The following is a 19,155-nucleotide window of genomic DNA, read 5'->3' on the forward strand; positions in this document are numbered from 1 at the left end:
TGAACGTTAAGTCGTTCCAAATTTTTCGAATACTTCAAGATCTTTGCGTCTTTCAGAATGATGTCCAGCATGAGCATGGGTGACTTCATTTCTCCTACGGGTTCCAGCATTAGTCCATTGGATAGTTCTGGTTTACGTGTGAGCCATGAACACACAGATTCCGGTCTTGGAGCGGATCAAGATTATGCGTATTCTTCGGAAAGGTATAGCTGCTGTAACGTGATTAGTGATTTCATTTCTTAATTATTATTTTGTAGATCCAGCGATAGCGCCAAGTATGGAACCAATAAGTCGTCAGGAGCATCGGTCACCTCAGCTCACACCAAATCATCCTCGTCGAACAACATGAAGAGTCACCATCACCCAGTGAGTAGTAGTAGTACAACTACCACGACCCGGAAGCCACCACTCTGCCCAAACAGGCAGCAGAAGCTTCCGGGTCCAGTTATTCCCGGTGTGCACTGCACATCCAGCGGCCATAACAACCGTTTAATCAATAGCAGTAACACACACGTTCAAAACAATCACTACACGTTTAGCCTAAACCGGAATAGTGAAACTTCCGGGCATGGAAGCCGTAACACCTTTGGGTCTAGCACTGGCTTTGGGCTTAGCTCATACGGTTATCTAGATTCTGCCGCGACACTGTCATCAACCTCACCGTATCACTACTACTACGATGGCACCGGATTCCGCAGTGGTGCTAACCAATCCGGTATTATGACAGGTGTTTCTGGGTTCGAAAACTCTCGGCTAGGCTCCATTCGTGGAACCAAGTCCGACATTGGAGTCTCGATTCGCCCTAAGCATCACCGACAACAGCAGTACATTAGCAATGTACATAACCTCAACCGCGCTGCGAACGGTGGCAGTAAACGAGCTATGATTCCGTCCACCAAAACGGACTATCTTGAGAACTATAAGACTGGTCTAGAGAGGCTTAAGCTAACCGCCAACGTCAGTAATAATAACAATAACAACAATCCTCCGGAGGCATTCACCGGACTGATGAACGCTTCCGCGAGTGTGCAAAATATCATAAATAACAACTACCAACCGTCTACACCCAGCAACGGAACTGGTTCGGTTAGTAGCAGTCCAGTCAATGGGCAGGCCAAGTCTAGTAAGGGTCCTCTAGTTTTTCTGGATTCGAACAAGAATCGAAACAATCCCGCCCATGATAGTCAATTATTTCAGGCAAACGTGAGTACTTACTGAATTGGTACCTACCGCTTTGCTAGCTAGTCCGTGTGTCCCCCACCCCTTCGGAATGTTATTTTGCATGCTATCTGTGTTAATCCTCCCTTTTAAATGATTAGTTTGCCTCCTCTCCTACATGAATGTTATGTGTCGCATGCATTTTTGTTTTTTTCGTAGTCAGTATTATGCACGTTGAACGATGGTATAATGATTCCATGTAATTTTTGTTATGGTAATGTTTTTTTAAAGTGCTGTGATGAACTCGTTAGAGTAGTTTTCATTGCTGAAGTATATTATATAAACGAAAACAACATATGGATCTCCCATTTCAATCATTTACAGGGCAGTTTTCCGGAACGCTGCTTCTGATTTTTTGTTGTTTTGTTCGGCTTTCAATGAATGATAGATGCACCAGCTGGTTTAGTTTAGAAAACAGGCAAATGGTTAATGCCTGACGTAACAATCAAATAGGAGTCACTTAATACTTTTAAGGTTCACCCCGACAGCCTACCGGGTAGTTCGTGAGTAGGCTAGATCAACAGCCGGGGACTAGATCGAGTAAACCGCGTCGGTATCGGCGTCGAGAGAAATTCCTCCGTCGGGAAACTTTCAGTCGCAGTAGAGTGAGTTCACCGCCGGGGACTATCCGAGTAAATAGTGATAAGGCTGAGTGCTGAATGACTCACGGAAACAGGAGTTAAATGGCTCATAAAATCAGCAGCTAACCAGCTCACAGGTTGAGCCATGTCCTGTATCAATTGAGGCTCCAAGATCAAGGATAGGAACAATCGCATCGTTTTACGCTCACTCAAGGCTCATGCGCGCTCACCTACCTCCGATGCTTTATTCTGTTTTTCTTGTTTATGAGTGTGCATGTTGAGCGCCCGATCGGCCAAAGCCAAGTGAATATGGTATCTCACATGTTCGTATTTTTTCACTCTTACGCTCAACTTGGATCGCTGCGATTTAGGTTCTTTCCGATACATGTTCGGAATTGTATCCGAACTATGATGATCGGATCCGTTCGGCAATGCGATTCTTCCTCAAAAATTTGGATCGCGATCTATGTTCGCCTAAATCGAAAATCGATTCAATTCCCACCGCATGCGAGCGGGAGCGGTGCTTGCGATTGTTTGCATTGACGCTGCCGCGGTGTTTTGTATCGATGGAGTGGTGTAGTGTCAGTCGAGTGCATGTGCGTGTTTGTAATTTGCTAAGCGAGCAGATTGTCCCTTTGTATATCGTTCATATTCCACATAGGTATAAATGAATAGCGGACTTTACGCGTTCAATATTTTTGATACACATCGTCAATCCAACTTTGTTATACCACAATGGACATTGACAGACTTTGGAGTTTTTGTTGTCAAGACAGTTTGATGTTTTGCATAATTTGTAGTATGATAGTACAGTAAGTTGACTTTGTGGCCAAGCCGGGGTGCGTGGAATCGGTTTCTTTCACTAGGCTGTTCACAGTGATGTCATGTGGATCTAATTCGGAATGATGAGCGGTCAAGAATGGATTTGGAATGTGATGTTCCGGGTACGACGATTTATCCATCTGTTCTAAATATTGTTTTCCCGATGTTTTGATTGCTTATACTTTTTGTGGTGCTTTTTGTTTTTCCTGCTGTCAATCATCATATATACTAGTAATGAATGTTTGATCTTGTTTGTGTTCCATATTAGCGGTCCTTACACGTTCAGTTGTTTTGTCAATACTGGAGCGTATTGACAAGGTTTTCAACGTGTAATGGAATGGTGGAAGTATTGACGATATGTGTTTTTTATGTTTCTTGGAGGCTGTTCAATGATAGTACAGTAAGATTCCGTTTTTGGCACGTTCCGATTTTTTCATGCTCCCTTTTCGGTACACTCAGATTTTGGCAACAAATGGGTTCCGTTTTTGGCAACATTATTGTTGTACATAATAGGTCTTTTAAAAATGTGCAATAGATATTTTTTGTATCAATTGATATCACATTTTACTTTATTTCCAAACATGGGAGTCATATTACCCTCAAAGGCGCAAATAATTTTTTTTAAACTTTTGTGAAAATTGTTTCATAGTTTCAATACATTACTGTGATAATTTTGAGATGTTTTGCGTAATATTGTTTTAAAACAGCGTTAAGGGTTAACTATATTTTATGCTATACGTGTTATATTTATTGATTACAATGCATAGAAATGTATTATTTATGTATAATATCACTGGTAACAGTGTAACTAGTGTCTGACGAAATCAATTTTTATAGTAAGACCCAGAGTCTGTGCACTTTAGGAGTCAAATACAGAGGAATGCGCTACACTGGATAACAAGACTATTTCTGGAGAAAATTTTCAAAAGAACCTTTTGTTTGGACAGTTGAAAGTGATTTTTACAACAAAAATGGTTTTCTTCAAACCTAAATATCTTCAGGCATTACAATTCGATTTTCAATCTATCGAACTCGGTCACTAAAAACATGACGACAGTAACGCACCGGGTGGAGATATCCCAATAAGCTTCGACAACGTTAATGATTTTTACATAAGTTGAACGCTAAAGATGGACGTCTGTTCTCTGTGGTATGTGCTCTTTCAGTAATAAGCTACTACTTAATGTTTACTTTCCGAAGCACAAGTTCCCCTAGAATCTTTGCAAAAATCCAGTTGCTTGCAAAAGATGGCCGAAGACTGCCCAAATTGATAGTATTTATAAGTTCTTCAGTTCTACGCATTTCTGTGTCGTAAGTGTCCCAGCTATCGCAATGAACACCATTCTCAGCAGATAGCTAAGCTTTTACAGGATTGTCATCACTTCTTCCATGTGACACCACACAAGAACATTATTAAACATACAATTTTTTATATAAACTCAAAGATGTAAATCGGTTTGAGACTCCAAGTTTTCCTAACAGCTTTTCTGTGCTGTCTGAAGGCTTTTCACAATCTTTTGGGTCTGACCCTAATGAGAACAGTTTAGTTTAAATTCTAATATAATTCACACAATACTCACAATCATAGAATTGCGACCTGGATTAAAATTCGCATCTTCGTAAAATTAACCATGTAACATTTTTCAAATTTGAATCTTAGGAAAGTATCTTTATGCCGTGAGATATAACCAATTTTCTTTGAAAGTATTATATAACATGGGGTCTACTATTAATATTCGATTCAAACTCAACTGATCTTGTCTGATTCAGAAATTCCAATCGATATGAAAAAAATGTGATTTTAAACAATTTGAGGCGGATCGAAATGTTGTTGGCCAGTTATTATGATTGGAAAAATATATGGCTACGAAAGTTGCACACGTTTTCCATCCCCGGCTTTTGAATGATGTCTATAAACAAATTCATTCACACCGATCACTCGAAACCTTTCATGCTAAACTTTTTTTTTGATTTGTTTGTATCAAGAAACACTAAAAACCTCTGCTTATCAAGAGTGATGCTTCTATCAGAGTGCTATGGCCTGCCCAATTGTTCAATAGCCCATAACACAGGAAAGATAGACAAAGATAGTCTACATTTATATGTTTTAACAGTTTTCAATAATAATGCAATATAACGAAAATATCTACAAATTTCATTTTCACTGCTAACTGAAAATGTCCCTGGCAGCACTAATATCAATAACTGCAATGCTATAGATAATACAACTGTAAGCGCATACATGAATGGTTATAGTCCCAGTTACTAGCCTTATCTATTCTTCGTGAACGTTGCCTGAAACAAACACCAATAGTTACTCCGCCAGAACGGTGATCCTTGTTACTAAATTTCACGCAATCTACATTCCAATTATTAGTTCCAAGAAACTTAATAAACTTAACAGCATTTCAGTGAAAATTTCGTTTGATAAACTGTTTTTAAAATTTCGATTTATCTATTATATTTTATTATATTGTTATTAGTTGATACATATGATTCCCTTTCTATCTGTTTATTCACACCTAATTTCATGCACACAAAAAGGTATGAACTTTATGCGCCGGACTCGTATGCCCTAGCACGAATGTGTTTTTGTTTGATCTCGAAACTGAGTCAGGTTTCAACCGAAACTGTTATCACTTAATTTATTTTGACATCAATTTGAGTTATCCTCTCAAATCTAAGTTTCCTCTCGAATATAGCGCATGGAAGGAGCCAAACGCGCCTGAAAATTGAAAATTAAACTAAATCCAAACAAATCTAAACCAATGTACATTACCACACATCTTGTCTACATCGCAAGTACGGCATTTGTACATACAATGGTAGAGTTCAACTCGAGCGATAACATGTATAGCGCATGACAAAATTAACACGCAGCAAGGAAATGACTGCGAGTTGAACCTACACAGCAGAAATTGCCACTCCGTGTGGTGTCCAGGCGGACACTGACTCCTACCGATATTTTTATGCCAGCCATATATTTCAATCGTTTAGTTTCAGGATTGCGCACGAAGATTTGGATCATTTTTCCGAACGAACATGTTCGCTGCCGAATATGTTCGATGGCACTCATTACCTCACTGCATCGGCAATGCGGAACGCGTTAAAAAATTTTGAGATTTCCGATTCTCTCTCCCTTCGTAATCGCATACGGTGTGATGCGGAACGAATTGTGTGGGTCTGTATCTTTTTAACGAGAGCGTAAACCCCCGACGATGTATAAGGCAACAAATTCATGTACGCTCATGGCGGTGAGCGAGTTTTCCGCACCTTGTCCAAGATAGCTGTGAAAAAATTGGGAGCACAATGGGTGCTACGAAAACGCAACGAGCCCCCAGCGAAGTAATACCTTGATGTAGTTCCGTGGGGAAGAAGGACGAAAATAGAGTAAGGGGTGTTTTTAGTGGTTTGGCACGAAAGCGCCATAATTTTAAAAATCTATGGGTTTATCGATTGGGATCAGATCTTAGAAAAATTTCTGAACCATGCTTGCAACGATTTCGAAAATGTATCGTTGAATGGCTGAGTTCTAAGCGCTCACAACTGAATCGTTTCTAATAAATCTGTCAACGTCAACATTTTCGTTCGGCGAGAAACAGTTTTTTCCGCTTTCCCACAAAACGTTTTTTGACCATTGTCTTCTACGTCCCAATGAGGAGATTCGAGCGAGAACACAATTACCAAAACTTGATTATTATTCACGGTTCTATTTGCGTATCGCAAAACAATAATGTACCGAAATTCATGATAAATTTTGGTTTCACACATTTACAAAGAGTATATACATATGAATAACCCCGTTGTTGGTTGTTGACCTGACCCAATTCCAATAGGCTGTCGAATCACATTCGCCTGCCAATTCGCGCTGGATGCTTTTGTTCCGCTGGCTGGCAGTTTTTTTTTCATAAAACCCAGTCACCCAAAGTCGCAAACAGGAACAATAAAAACTCAGGTGAAAGCATCCACGCGGTTGCCACAATTTTCACCTTCTGCATTTTTCGCCTTTTCATCACGGTGAGCTTGTCGCGAACATTGTTCCCTGCGAGCAAAGTCTGAAAGTGTAGCCAGAGAAGTAACTTTGAACACAAAGTATTCCTCTTTCGTTTAGCTTTATTTCCTGTTTAACAATGAGCAAGTTTTACGTCGAAAAGCTTCGAAAAGAAACACTATACTTTCTATACCGACCATCTACCTGCCACCGCTCGAAAACGGGAACAGAAACATAACACACACACCCATTCCCAGTACCTAATGTTCTGGAGGAAAATTTTCGCTGACTAGGTGGCTAGGACAAAAAAACAGTCTGGTATGTGTTCCCAAATAGGTCGCTAGCCACCGCGTCCGTTTGGTTCGTGAAAAATAAGGGAGGCGAATGGTTCATTGTTCTCCGAAATATGAGCGCTCGTGGTTCCTACTACGGCTAAGGTATTTTCATCAGGGTCTGGGTTCGTATACGACGAACAAATATTTTCTGAAATTTCCAGTTTAAGAGTTGTTTCAAACCAGAAAATGTTTGCCCCGCTGATTTGTAGTTGTGGGTGTAAAATTGGATGAATAATCAACAAACTGCATGCCGAAATTGAGCGGACTGTCCATTAGAAAGAATGTTCACCTTTTAGTAATTACAAAACTTTGCCTTGTGTTCCAAACATCCGTCTAGCGTGTTGCATGTGAGATTCGAGACGGATTTGCACGGTATGCCTTCCCACAGCAAAACTCCCGCTATGTTTCCGACCTGCACGAACCAGTTCCCTCAGCCCTGTATGCCCTGCCAGAAAATGACGTGAACGAGAAGTTAAGCATGCTGCACGGTACTCGCTTCGTCACGACGCCAAAATGAAGTTTTCCTTGTGTTCAACATTTTTTGTGTTTGTTTTTTTAAACTCCAACTCCCAAACCCAACAAATCTCAAACACTAGTCCGGAACTGCTGCCAGTGGATCCCCGACCAGTGTAGTGAGTGATAGCGCCAGCGTGCCGAAAAACGGCAAGAACCAGTTGGAGAACGGGGTTGGCAGTGGCAGACCAACTCCAGTGCCACTCGCCGGTTCCAATCTGCACAGAACCGGCGTTGATTTTAGTCGGAAAAATTCCCTCAACAGTAAGACCGCCTCCAAGGGCCCGGGAAACAGATCGTCCAGTCTAGAACTGATACTAACACCCATTATTCAGAGCAGGCGGTAAGTATTGATTTTGTTTAGCGGTTTGTATAGGTATTGTAATCGATTCCGAGAAAAAATCAACCTCAATCCACGTCCCAAAGAAAATCTGTTAAATTTCAGACGAAGGCTGCTACGCTTTAATCTTTATTATTCCGCAATATTCAAAATTATCTAAACTTTGCATAATTATCATCAAGGGAAAGATTATGCCGAGAATGGTAACGACCCATCGATTTGATGCCTTTGTGTCTTTCTCGGAACGAAACGAGATGAGGGAGGCGCCATGTGGAGCGGGCAACGTTCGTACCACAATCGTGCCAAACAAATAGCTGAGTTGGAAACGGTATCCCCATTATTGCACGGATGACTGCTTTACCAGAGGCAGTGGAAGTGAAGGAACTGTGTTTTTTCACATGTGTCAATTTTGTTTCTAAAGTTTTGAAACGGTGTAACAAGAGAATAGGTATGCAATTATTGTTGATTCATTACCGACTGGTAAACATACGAAAACACATTTGGGATCGGTAGTCTCTACGAAAAAAAATTAACTGAACTTATTTTACTTATTCAACACATTAATTAAATGGTTAACACCAACAGTGACAACGGGCAATGGAATCAGGATTTGCTTTACACACCTTTTTTTCTGCAAAAATATTAAATCTTTTTGAACGCAAAAAAAACAAAATTTTTGGAAAAAAACGGATCTTGAACACTCCTTTTAAATCTAAGATGGGGATTGGAGAGATAAGAAAAAATGGCCGCCATCGGGCCACACCTGAATCGATTCCTATTACCCCCAGGAGTGTCTGAACAGCCGTAGCAATTCCGTTTTGCTTGGGGGCATTTTTATATTAACTTAAACATATTTTTAAAATGTTTGTGTTGTTCCACGTTTATCTAAACTTTCTTCCTTCACTCGCTCGTAACATTAAAAAGAAAAATTGACTCACTCTTAGTCGTTAATGGAAAGGAAAAAAAGAGAATCATTGCCAGAAGACCCACCCCTTGATCAGCAGCTACTAAGCGATTGCGCAACATCACGACACGCACCCCACCCAGATAACAATTGAGGCTTTATGGCACTCTTGAAGTCTCTTAAAACTTAGATTGCACTTGTAGTCTGCTATAAAACTTAATTTGTTACTTGGGCATGATCCCACTGCTGCAATATTCTTTTAAGTTGACCTGCGAACGGTAACGTTCTTCCAATGCAGCTGGAATTAGTGCAGAACCTGGAAGATCTGCAGCTGATAGTATTCAGTGCTTGCAGTAACAACCGTTAGATGTTTAGTATACCGACTCACACCTAGAGGCGACCCGCCTAAACATCACCCGGAAACGAGAGGCATGGCAGCAGAGATTGGAGAGTCGAATCTCGAACAAACTTGCCGCTATTGGAAGTACCGGTACCGAATATCCCGGAAATAACGACCGGTATTGAGTAAAGATAAGTAGCGGTATTTCGGTACACTGAAACCTCTATTTACGAACTCTCTTTTTACGTAATATTCGATTTACGTAACTTTTTTATGAACTAAACTCGAAATAACGAACTCTTTTTTTACGAACCAAGTTCGTAAAAACAGTTTGAGTTCGTGCAGAAGTTTTGTACAATATAACATATTCTTAGCTAAAAGCTGGGTATTTTCGGAATGGGATTGACGAGTGCGACGGAAATCGCTGTCTTGAGCCATTTTGTAATCCAAGATGGCGATGCAAATAATGGATTCCACTTTCCTTATCTCGACATGATTTCTCTAAGGAACTCCAAGTTAGTGTGCGGTGCAAATCTATGTACCTCGGTTTCATTATCATCCATCTACACGAGAATCATCTTCAAAATGATGCTTCCATCCTCGGCTAAACTTCTGCAACCCTTATCACCTTTTCGAACTGTTCCACCCACCACACGCAGTAGAGACATGTTTCTCTTCTGCGGTTTTCTGATTTCACTGCGCAGCCTGAGCAAGGGCACTGTACTACTTGTACAATGGATAAGCAACAAAGCAGTAGAAATTGTTTTTTTTTTTCGACACCCAGAAAAAGACCTTCTTAGCAAGTGAACTTGGTTTCGTGAGCAGTATTCAATTGTCTTGACTTGGAAAATCAAGGCATGAACACATCAGAATCGTTATCAGCAAAAATTGCAGCAACTGTGGGGCAGTGTACTGAAAAAAGGTATCATTAAATGTCATGAAATTAAGAAATCCGAGCAAATTTCTAGCAGAATATTTTTGCCCTCAAAAGGACGATTTTACTACCAGAATATAAATGTTGATGAAAGCCGTACTCATCAATTTTCTATGAAATGTATTTAAGAGGAACATTAAAAAGTAGATATTTTTCTTTTAGAGACATTCGTATAAGGATGAATCAATAGAATAGATTTCCCGTCTTGCCCCACCAGTACCCATATTTTTTAAACGTTTGTACTTATTCACGCATAAATAAACTTACCTGTTATTTTCAACGAAGATGTCACTTAAGAGTTACTTTCTCGAAATAAAGGAAAAAATCCGCGAAAAAATTGATTTTTTCCTCGATAAACCTTAAAATCAGAAACTTGAAAATTGCATCCGCACGAAGCTGCACTACTGATTATCAATATTTACTTAAATTGTACACTTTTAGCAGTATTCAAGGCCTACTAAGTATGTCATAAATCAAGGTTATCTATTATGACAGGTTACACACACAATACAATTGAAGTTTTCATGTTATATCCCTAAAATAACTATGTGCCCGTCTTACCCCACCTGTCCGTCTTACCCACAGTTCCCCTACAGCAATTGAGTATCTTATAAAAGGTTAAGACACACTGATTCCGTGAAGCGAGGGCGATAAAATCTGATGTTCAGTGATAACGAATGAGCGTTCTATGACCAGTTCAGTCATGAGAAGCCTGGTTTCAGCGAAGGTCTACCGGATCTCGGCGAGGTCACTACCTTTTGAAACGTATTTGGGAGGCCCTCGTACAACATCGCGAAGAGTAACCGTGGCTAAGGCGCGAAGAAGAATGAGCACGTGAAGAAATCGACGAGATGTCAGCTGTCTTCCTCGAAACTAAAGATGTACGCGAGGCTACGCGGTACCTTAGGAATTAGGCGGCACCTGGACCATTAAAAACTTGTGGTGCACGCAGCTGACGGTTGTACTTTCCACGATGGCTGTGTGTTTCAACAGGGAGTTACACGAAACATGCGTATTGCCGGATTTTTTCACCTGTGGTACCACAATCCTCCTCCTCAAGGACAGCAACACGTCTAATCCATCAAAGTATAAACCAATTACCGGTTCAGCAAGTCTGCATAAGATATTGAGCCATGAACGATGCAGTCATTATGCGACAAGTAGTGTGTAACCAACAGAACCTTAGTATGGCTTTTATCTCCATACTGCACTCGTTCCCCATCAAGGTTTTGGAGCTATATACTGTTGATCCTCCAGTCGTGAGGTACCTGCGGCAGGCGATGAAGAAGCGGACGACAACTCTGCAGCTTAGAAATGAAAAAGGACGTATTGCGGTCTAGAACGCTTGAGGGGGGCATTCCAAGGCGGTTCTTTTAGCCCGCTGTGGTTTTGTTTGGCGCTCCTCAATAGGACACTCAATCGAAACGAGCATGGCTATCATGGAAGGTATGGAGAAAGCTTACCAGAAGAGGTGACCCATACCTTCTCCATGGACGATCTCCAGGTTTATGCTAACTCACCGGAACGGCTGGGTGTACGCAGCAAACTAGTCGAAAGGATTAGTGGCGAAATCAGCATGGTGTTTATTTTAGAGAAATGCCGATCTGTTCAGCTACTATTAGGGCGATTGGTCGACACTTGTGGCTACAAGAAGGCGAGATCATCCGGGACATGGTTCGTGACGAATCGTATAAGTATCTCGGATCAAGCTTGAGTTCTTAGTCGAGTGAACTATGTCTTCAAGTCTATCCCCGTGATGACCTACAGTTTCTTCGTCATCAAATGGAGCCGTACTGACCTGGAAGATCTTGAGAGAAAATGGAGGAAGGTGTTTAGACAAACAGGAACGCGCAATACTCAATACAACTGGAGACAGTCACATTACCACGGGATGAAGGAGGACAAGGAAAAGTCGACATCCAGGCTAAGCATAGTTAGTTCAGGCGCAAAGAGTGCAAAAACTTTGTAGAAAATGCCAACCGATGCATCAAGTACATCAAGTAGTCTACATGAACTGCAATTTGCAGACTGCAGAAAAGATTGCAGAGTGGAAGCAGAAAGCTGTGCACGGTACCCACCTCCACCAGCTGTACGTCGACAAGGCTGCATCGAACCTGTGACTCAAATGAGGTTAGTGATCGATGCCGGCATGCTAGCCATCCATGACAGGATAATGCCGACGAGGAATGGCAGAAGTTATGTTTGACACTAAGACGTCGAGGATATATGCCGGATGTGTCATTCGCCGCACGAGATCATCGACCACATTATGGTAGACTGCCGCGTACTAGCAAACGCAGCCTATACCGAGCGTCACAACAGCGTTGGCAAGGTTTTGCACCAGCAATGGGCGCTGCAAAGTGGTCTTTTGCAAGAGATTGTGCCGAACAACCGTTATCTACTTGAGCCTGTTCTGGAAATCAAGGTGTACTGGAAGCGCACTGTTCTATCGGAGCAACCGCCCAGATATGACAAGGGACGACGCCAAGACACCATAATCAACATCGTCGTTACATTGAACCCCAATCTGTTGGATACTCACGATGGAAAAATTGACAGGTATCGCCCACTGACTGTAGAGTTAAAGGAAATGTGGAGGTTGGGTGAGGTTCCTGTTGTGCTTTCGACGGTTGGAGTCGTTCCAAGAAAGCTACTAGAGGCGCTGAAGTTGGGGAAGTTGGTTGGTTTTCACAAATTGTTGATACTCAGCACCTGCGCGATCGTCAGGATGATATGCCGGTTTCAGAGGTTTAGCTGAGCAATGTTAATTTATTTTGTTTTAAATTTTGAAATGTTTGTGTTATGTATGTTGTATTTGTACTAGAAAAACTCTAGAAAGGGAACTGCGGAGACTCCATTTTGGATCGATTGAATTCGCGTTTAGCTGTTAAAAATCGAATCCAATCGACCATTGCCTATCCTTATAACATTGGACGTGTTGCCATACAATGCCGGGGCATATGTTGTCAAAAATGCTGTTTTTCTCTCCGCAGTTCTCTTACTAGAGTTTTTCTAATTAGCACCGATATGTTAATATTGACCAAAAAATATTTATGAATATCGTAAAGGGTGCCGCATATCAAATTATATCACGGAAAAAGCGCTGTAGAAAATAACCCATTGGATTCTTTCTCTGGGAAATTTGGGTAGAAGTAGTTTAGAGTGTTTTGTTTACATTGCATCTTTATTGTTGTCAATTTTCGAAAATTGGAAAAAATGGTGCAACCCGAAAACCAACATCACGAATTGATTTTACGCAAGCACCTGGAAAATCCTCAACTCTCTCATCTAATATATCTAAAAACAACTCGGAATAGTGCAGTCAGCGGGGAGTCGTGTGATTAAACGTTACTATCAATCTATGGGCATCGAACGAAAGGAGAAATGCGGTCAGTATTCTATTAGAGATCAGGATCACAAGCGTGTAGTAAAATCGTTTAAGCGGAATCCCAATGTTTCGGTCAGGCATGCGGCCAAAAAGTTGAATCTGTCCAAGTCTTTCGTTCAGAGAGCTAAGGACGGGGAGGGCCTGCAGATGTATAATGTACAGAAGGCTCCAAATCGTGACGAACGGCAAAATATAGTGGGAAAGAAATTGTACACCCAGATACTGACGAAGCCTCATTGCCTCATCATGGATGATGAGACTCACATCAAGGCGGACTTCTGGCGGCTCCCGGGGCTACTGTTCTTCACCCAGTACAAGTTTGATGTTCTGCAGGAAGTAAGGAAGCAGACACTTGCAAAGTTTGCCAATAAATTCATGATTTGGCAAGCGATCTGCTCATGTGGCAAACGAAGTGCACCGCTCATGATCACCGGGCTTTAAACGGGGAGATCTATCTCAAGGAGTGTGTTCAGAAGCGTGTGCTTCCTCTGTTGAAACAACACGAGGGCCCTACGCTCTTCTGACCGGATCTAGCTTGTGTCACTATTCAAATGTTGTCCTGGAGTGGTATGAAGCCAACGGGGTCACTTTCGTTCCAAAGGACATGAACCCCACCAACGCACCGAAACTAAGACCCGTCGAAAAATACTGGGCAATTTGGAGCAGGCACTACGGAAGCATCCCAAGCAGGTCAGGACGTGACGTGAAGAAAACAGTGGGTTTCCGTACAGAAGAAGCTGTAGCCAGATGTTGTATAGAGCCTAATGAGTGAAGTTGACCGTAAGGTGCGAGTGTACGGTTATGGTATTAAAGTTGAATGAAATAGATATGCCAAAAGCTTACTAACGGATTATTTTTATTTTTTTTTTTTCCTTTTTTTCGACTATGTAGTCACATTTTCTTTTTTACATTTTAACGGCATTCAATTCGCTAGAGATTACTGGGTATGGAAAGTTGTGAAAATTTAGAGCCATAGTACTCAAGTTGGAGCAAGGATGTGAAGTATACAGATCGAAAAACTAGAAGTGGCAGGGTCATTAGAACAGGCTAAATACCTTACGGGCTTCACTTTTGTCTTCTACTGATAGGGGTCGAGCTTAGGCAGCATAACTACGAATCACTCAAGTCCACAGCATGTCTCCTGGCAAAGACAGATTTGTCCCTTTTTACCGTAACAACCGATTTCACGGTAAAGAAGGAGCATTGTCTGTCTTTGCCAGGAGACCTTTTCTACGCAGACAGAATATAAAAATTTTATCTATGATTTTTTTATTTTGGGATTTTTTTATAATTGCCGAAAAGAAATGAGTTTTAATTTTGTTTGTTCCGGCAGCCAAATGGTTTCTCCACTCCATCATTTGGTGTGCTTCAAGAAAGAGTTATTTTAAGCAGTTCACATAACGCACTCACATGTATGTACTTCAAAGTAAAACATATTATGTTAAAAAAACATATTTTCCATATCCGCCCACCTGAACTCCACTGCTTCGAACTGAACTGAGCGGCAGTGCCTCCGCTTCCAGTCGGAAAGTTTCCTACTAATTGATAATTTACCAAGTGTCCATCGGTCAGCAATACACATCGACCGTTCGTTCCAGTTACTGGGGCGATATTCCAAACCTGGCCAAAAACCACATATGCCGTACCCAAACCACCCAACTCGCAGTTTGGCCACGAGTGGAGTTGGGAGGAAGCACAGTCCCCCGAGATTTAAATGAACATTGATGATGACATAACGATGATAGGGCGATCGACTGAATAATTAATTAATGTTTCAAAGTAAATACTCGCCGTGACTGTGAATGCGCCTGTATGTGTGCTTGTGTAAGCGAATATTGTTCGAGATGGAATCCCGATTCCCAATGCTTCCCAATTTTCACCACACCCCTATAGGGCGTTGATGTCCCGATGATGGAGACCGGCCAGGGGTAAGCGAATGAAGTGGGTGAAAATTATTACCTACTCCTTCCTAACCGTTTATTATTCGCTCGTTAGCTTTTGCTGATATAATATTTCATCGGGAATGGGCATACAAATAAGCCACTGAACAGTAAATACGATTATTTCGTTCATAGTGGTCTAATAATGCGAGAACAAATGGACATGCAGCACTTACAATAACAGTCGAAAAATAATGGTCAATGCTGACGTTGCACTGGGGCAGTTGAAACCCAATAATTGCTCAAAATTTGTATGGATGCGGATAGAATGTGGGTGACATTAGGGGTCTTTTGTCTTTTACTGATAGGGGTCGAGTTTAGGTAGCAATACTACGAATCACTCAAGTCACAATCAATCAGAAGCTGGTTCAATATTGAGGTTAGGACTGGATCAAATTAGCTACGCGATTGTCTTCTCTTCTCTTAGGTGTAAGGGGCCTTACTAAGTTTCGAGGTCAAGCTCAAGCCAAAACCACATAAGTTGCAGGCAGGACGGATACAGGTGTGCACATTTTTTTCTGTGTGTGAGTGCGGTTGTCATCGGTTGTCAAGAGGATTTGAAGAAGAAAAACACAAACAAATGACGTAGTGGACCTTTCTGTTGCCATTAGTTTTGTTTCGGTTCGGTTATAATCATTAATCGGTTTTTTAGAAGTAAAAAGTGTCCTTATGTGTTCTAGACGGTAGATCCGAGGTGAAGCTCGGCCTTTTTTCACTTTTCATCGCGCGCCAAAGAATGCCAGGATGCTTGGTCGGATGTTTCTAAGACAAAACGTGACAATCGGCTTCTTATTTTTCCTCCGGTATTCTTCTTTTCGCACTTTTTCACCCTGCCGAAATCATCCAAACAGTGTTGCTATTTTTATTAATGAAAATGGAGGTTTGTTAATTTATTTTATGCCAACATTGTTTTTTATCTTGAATCCACTATATTGATGGAGGGCACCTTTTTTCCATGTCATGGATGTTTAGTAAGCTTTGATGAAGTCATTTTCTGAATAATTTTAGATTCTAGTGTGGTTTCTGTCTTATTTTTGTTACAGTTAATCAACTAAGTATACGGTAAATACATGATAAATACTTGTTTCACTTTGCCGCACAATTGCAGTTCAATTTAGTCACTTTTACTTTTTTAACTATACTAATTTTATTTGTCAAAAGTTATGAGAATCTTTTAACATAAATATAGCAACACAGCCAAACATAATTTCGATATCCCTGCAGCAACATTGCGTACGGTGCAAACCCGGTCAAAAAAATGCGGACGAACATGGTCAGGCGATTTAAACAGTTTGACGTTTAACTCAACTCGCCTGTGCTAATTGCCCCTAGGAACAAATGCAATTTGCGAATGCGAGTTAAAGGCGATTTCAACACTTAGACAAATTTTCTGGCGGCTGGAAAGGACTTGGTTGTTTTTGCGTTTTTCAAACATGGCGGTTCATGTTTGGTTTAAGCTTAAAATAGTTTTTTTAAACAATTGGCGTGTTCTCGCTTGTATTTTGTTTGTCTATCGCACTTCGTTTAGCCAACGAATGTGGGAAATTGTGGAATCGTGTGTAAATATAGTGGAACAAGATCTCTGACATAAACTCTTAATAAAAGTCAGATTGTGGTAAGTTTTGGTGTGCAATGCCTATTTCACCATTGATTCTTCCTATAGTTTGGTGGTGATTATTTAGTGTAGTGATAATTTTATGTGAGTAGATAATGAATCCGAAAATAAGTATTATTTATAATTTTCATATTAGGCAATTAAGGGCGATTAAATGGCGCGTTCCCTGGGCGCTTTAGGGGCGATTTAAGGGCGGGTAAAGCGGCTAAAAAATGACGGCGGCAAATCGCCCAAATGATGCACTTGAAATAGCCCCCAAATTGCCAGTAAATTGCTGGCAAATTGAGGAGCAATTAGCGCATCTGAGTTGGCAAATAGCCCCCCGTTAGCCAGCAACTTGCCCTTTTTGACTGGGAAAAGTCAGAATCAACCAATCAGGAGCTGGACCATTCTGACGTAAAATTGGAACAAAAACGCCCCCCCCCCTCCAGTCAAAAAGGGCAAGTTGCTGGCTAACGGGGTGCTATTTGCCAACTCGGATGCGCTAATTGCCCTTCAACTTGCCAGCAAATTACTGGCAATTAGGGGGCTATTTCAAATGCAACATTTGGGCGATTTGCAACCGTCATTTTTTTACCGCCCAGCCCGCCCTTAAATCGCCCACGGAACGCGCCATTTAATCGCCCTTAATTGCCTAATATGAAAATTATAAATAATACTTATTTTCAGATTCATTATCTACTCACATATACTTACCAGTATACTAGGTAATCACCACCAAATTATAGGAAGAATCAATGGTGAAATTGATATTGCAAACCAAAACTTACCACAATCTGACGTTCATTAAGATTTTAGGTCAGAGATCTTGTTCTACTATACTTACACAATATTCCACAATTTCCCACACTCGTTGGTTAAATGAAGTGCACTAGACAAACTAAGTACAAGTGATAACACACCAATTATTCAAAATACAATTTTAAGCTTAAGCCACACATGAACCACCATGTTTGAAAAACGCGAAAAACAACCAAGTCCATTTCAGCCGCCAGAAAATTTGTCTAAGTATTGCGCGTTTTGCACCTAACAAGACTACTGCGTTGAAAATATTTGCACAATGCATTCCCCTCACTACACATATACATATGCGTTTTGTATTCTCATACCCTATCTGACAGTTCTTTTTGTTTTGTGTTTGCAATTTGCTGCTGCTAGATTAAGTAGAACTTTTTTAAAATTTTATAACAAAAGACTAAATAAAATATGTATGTTATAATATGTTATTGCAAAACCGTTTTCAGCCTCGGTAAACACGAATTAAAACAACAAATGATTACGGACGATTTACAACTCCCGGATTCGGATATTCTCGGAACGATCTTTTGCGTTACGATGACTCTTGGTGCTGCATTGTCAACTGAAATGATTGAATACAGCTTAAGCTTGTCCGACACCGGGATGGATATCAGCAAAGCAGAAAATGTTGATCACCAACAAATTGAAAGCAGACTTTCTCATAACAAATTGATAGAAGGATTGCTTGGTTGCTAACTGCTGATTGCGGTATGGAATTTTAAGGGCCATAATTCCGGCAAGGAAGGGGGTAAATGGGGAGTCTGGAAATACTTCCAAACAATTCACTCACAGTTGTTGGCTGTTGGCGAATTTTTTTTTGAAACGAGAAGTGATTTTTACAAGCGGCAAAAGTGGAGTGACAATACCTCTCCAAGCCGATTCCGCAAGAGGAAGATTTCATCCATTTTTAATGATAAAACCAACCATAGATGTTACTTATCTTTAGCTAATTTACTAATCTTAATTGAAATTTCCAATGCTAATCGATAAAAAATGACACGACATATGTTGTTGTCAAAATTCTGCATGAGTATTAGTGAGCGAGGAAAACTAGCTGTCAAAAATTTTACGCGCTGGTGTCTTAAAATTCATAGGATGGGCAATATTGAAATTGCCTTTAAATCGCATTCGCAAATTGCATTTGTTCCGAGGGGCAATTAGCACAGGCGAGTTGAGTCAAACGTCAAACTTTTTAAATCGTCTGACCATGTTCGTCTGCATTTTTTTTGACAGGGCCCCTATTGACTAATCTATGTGGAGTGGTGTTAGTGCGAGATTGAGGTTAAATCGGGTAGTTTTTTTGCCAAATGAGGTTAAATCAGATGGCGAATTGAAAACATAGCGTTATATGTATGTTGTCTATACACATTGCAACTGTGTTGGTGTCCTAGACGTCAAATAAGTCAATTGTCACGTCTTGTCTTAGGGCATGTTCA

The 19,155-nt window shown here is 40.8% G+C and overlaps 1 protein-coding gene across 8 annotated transcripts in view; it reads left to right on the forward strand.

The window, feature by feature from the left end:
- The window catches only part of LOC131677021 (band 4.1-like protein 4A), a 337,737-nt gene that overhangs the window by 314,062 nt on the left and 4,520 nt on the right, over positions 1 to 19,155 (forward strand). For all 8 annotated transcript variants that reach the window (XM_058956520.1, XM_058956521.1, XM_058956522.1 and 5 more), the window contains 3 exons: positions 57 to 203; positions 258 to 1,203; positions 7,544 to 7,803. In XM_058956520.1, coding sequence (XP_058812503.1) covers positions 57 to 203; positions 258 to 1,203; positions 7,544 to 7,803 — 1,353 coding nt within the window. The remainder of the gene's footprint in view (positions 1 to 56; positions 204 to 257; positions 1,204 to 7,543; positions 7,804 to 19,155) is intronic.

Source organism: Topomyia yanbarensis, chromosome 1, assembly GCF_030247195.1.
Source record: "Topomyia yanbarensis strain Yona2022 chromosome 1, ASM3024719v1, whole genome shotgun sequence".
Lineage (NCBI taxonomy): Eukaryota > Metazoa > Arthropoda > Insecta > Diptera > Culicidae > Topomyia > Topomyia yanbarensis.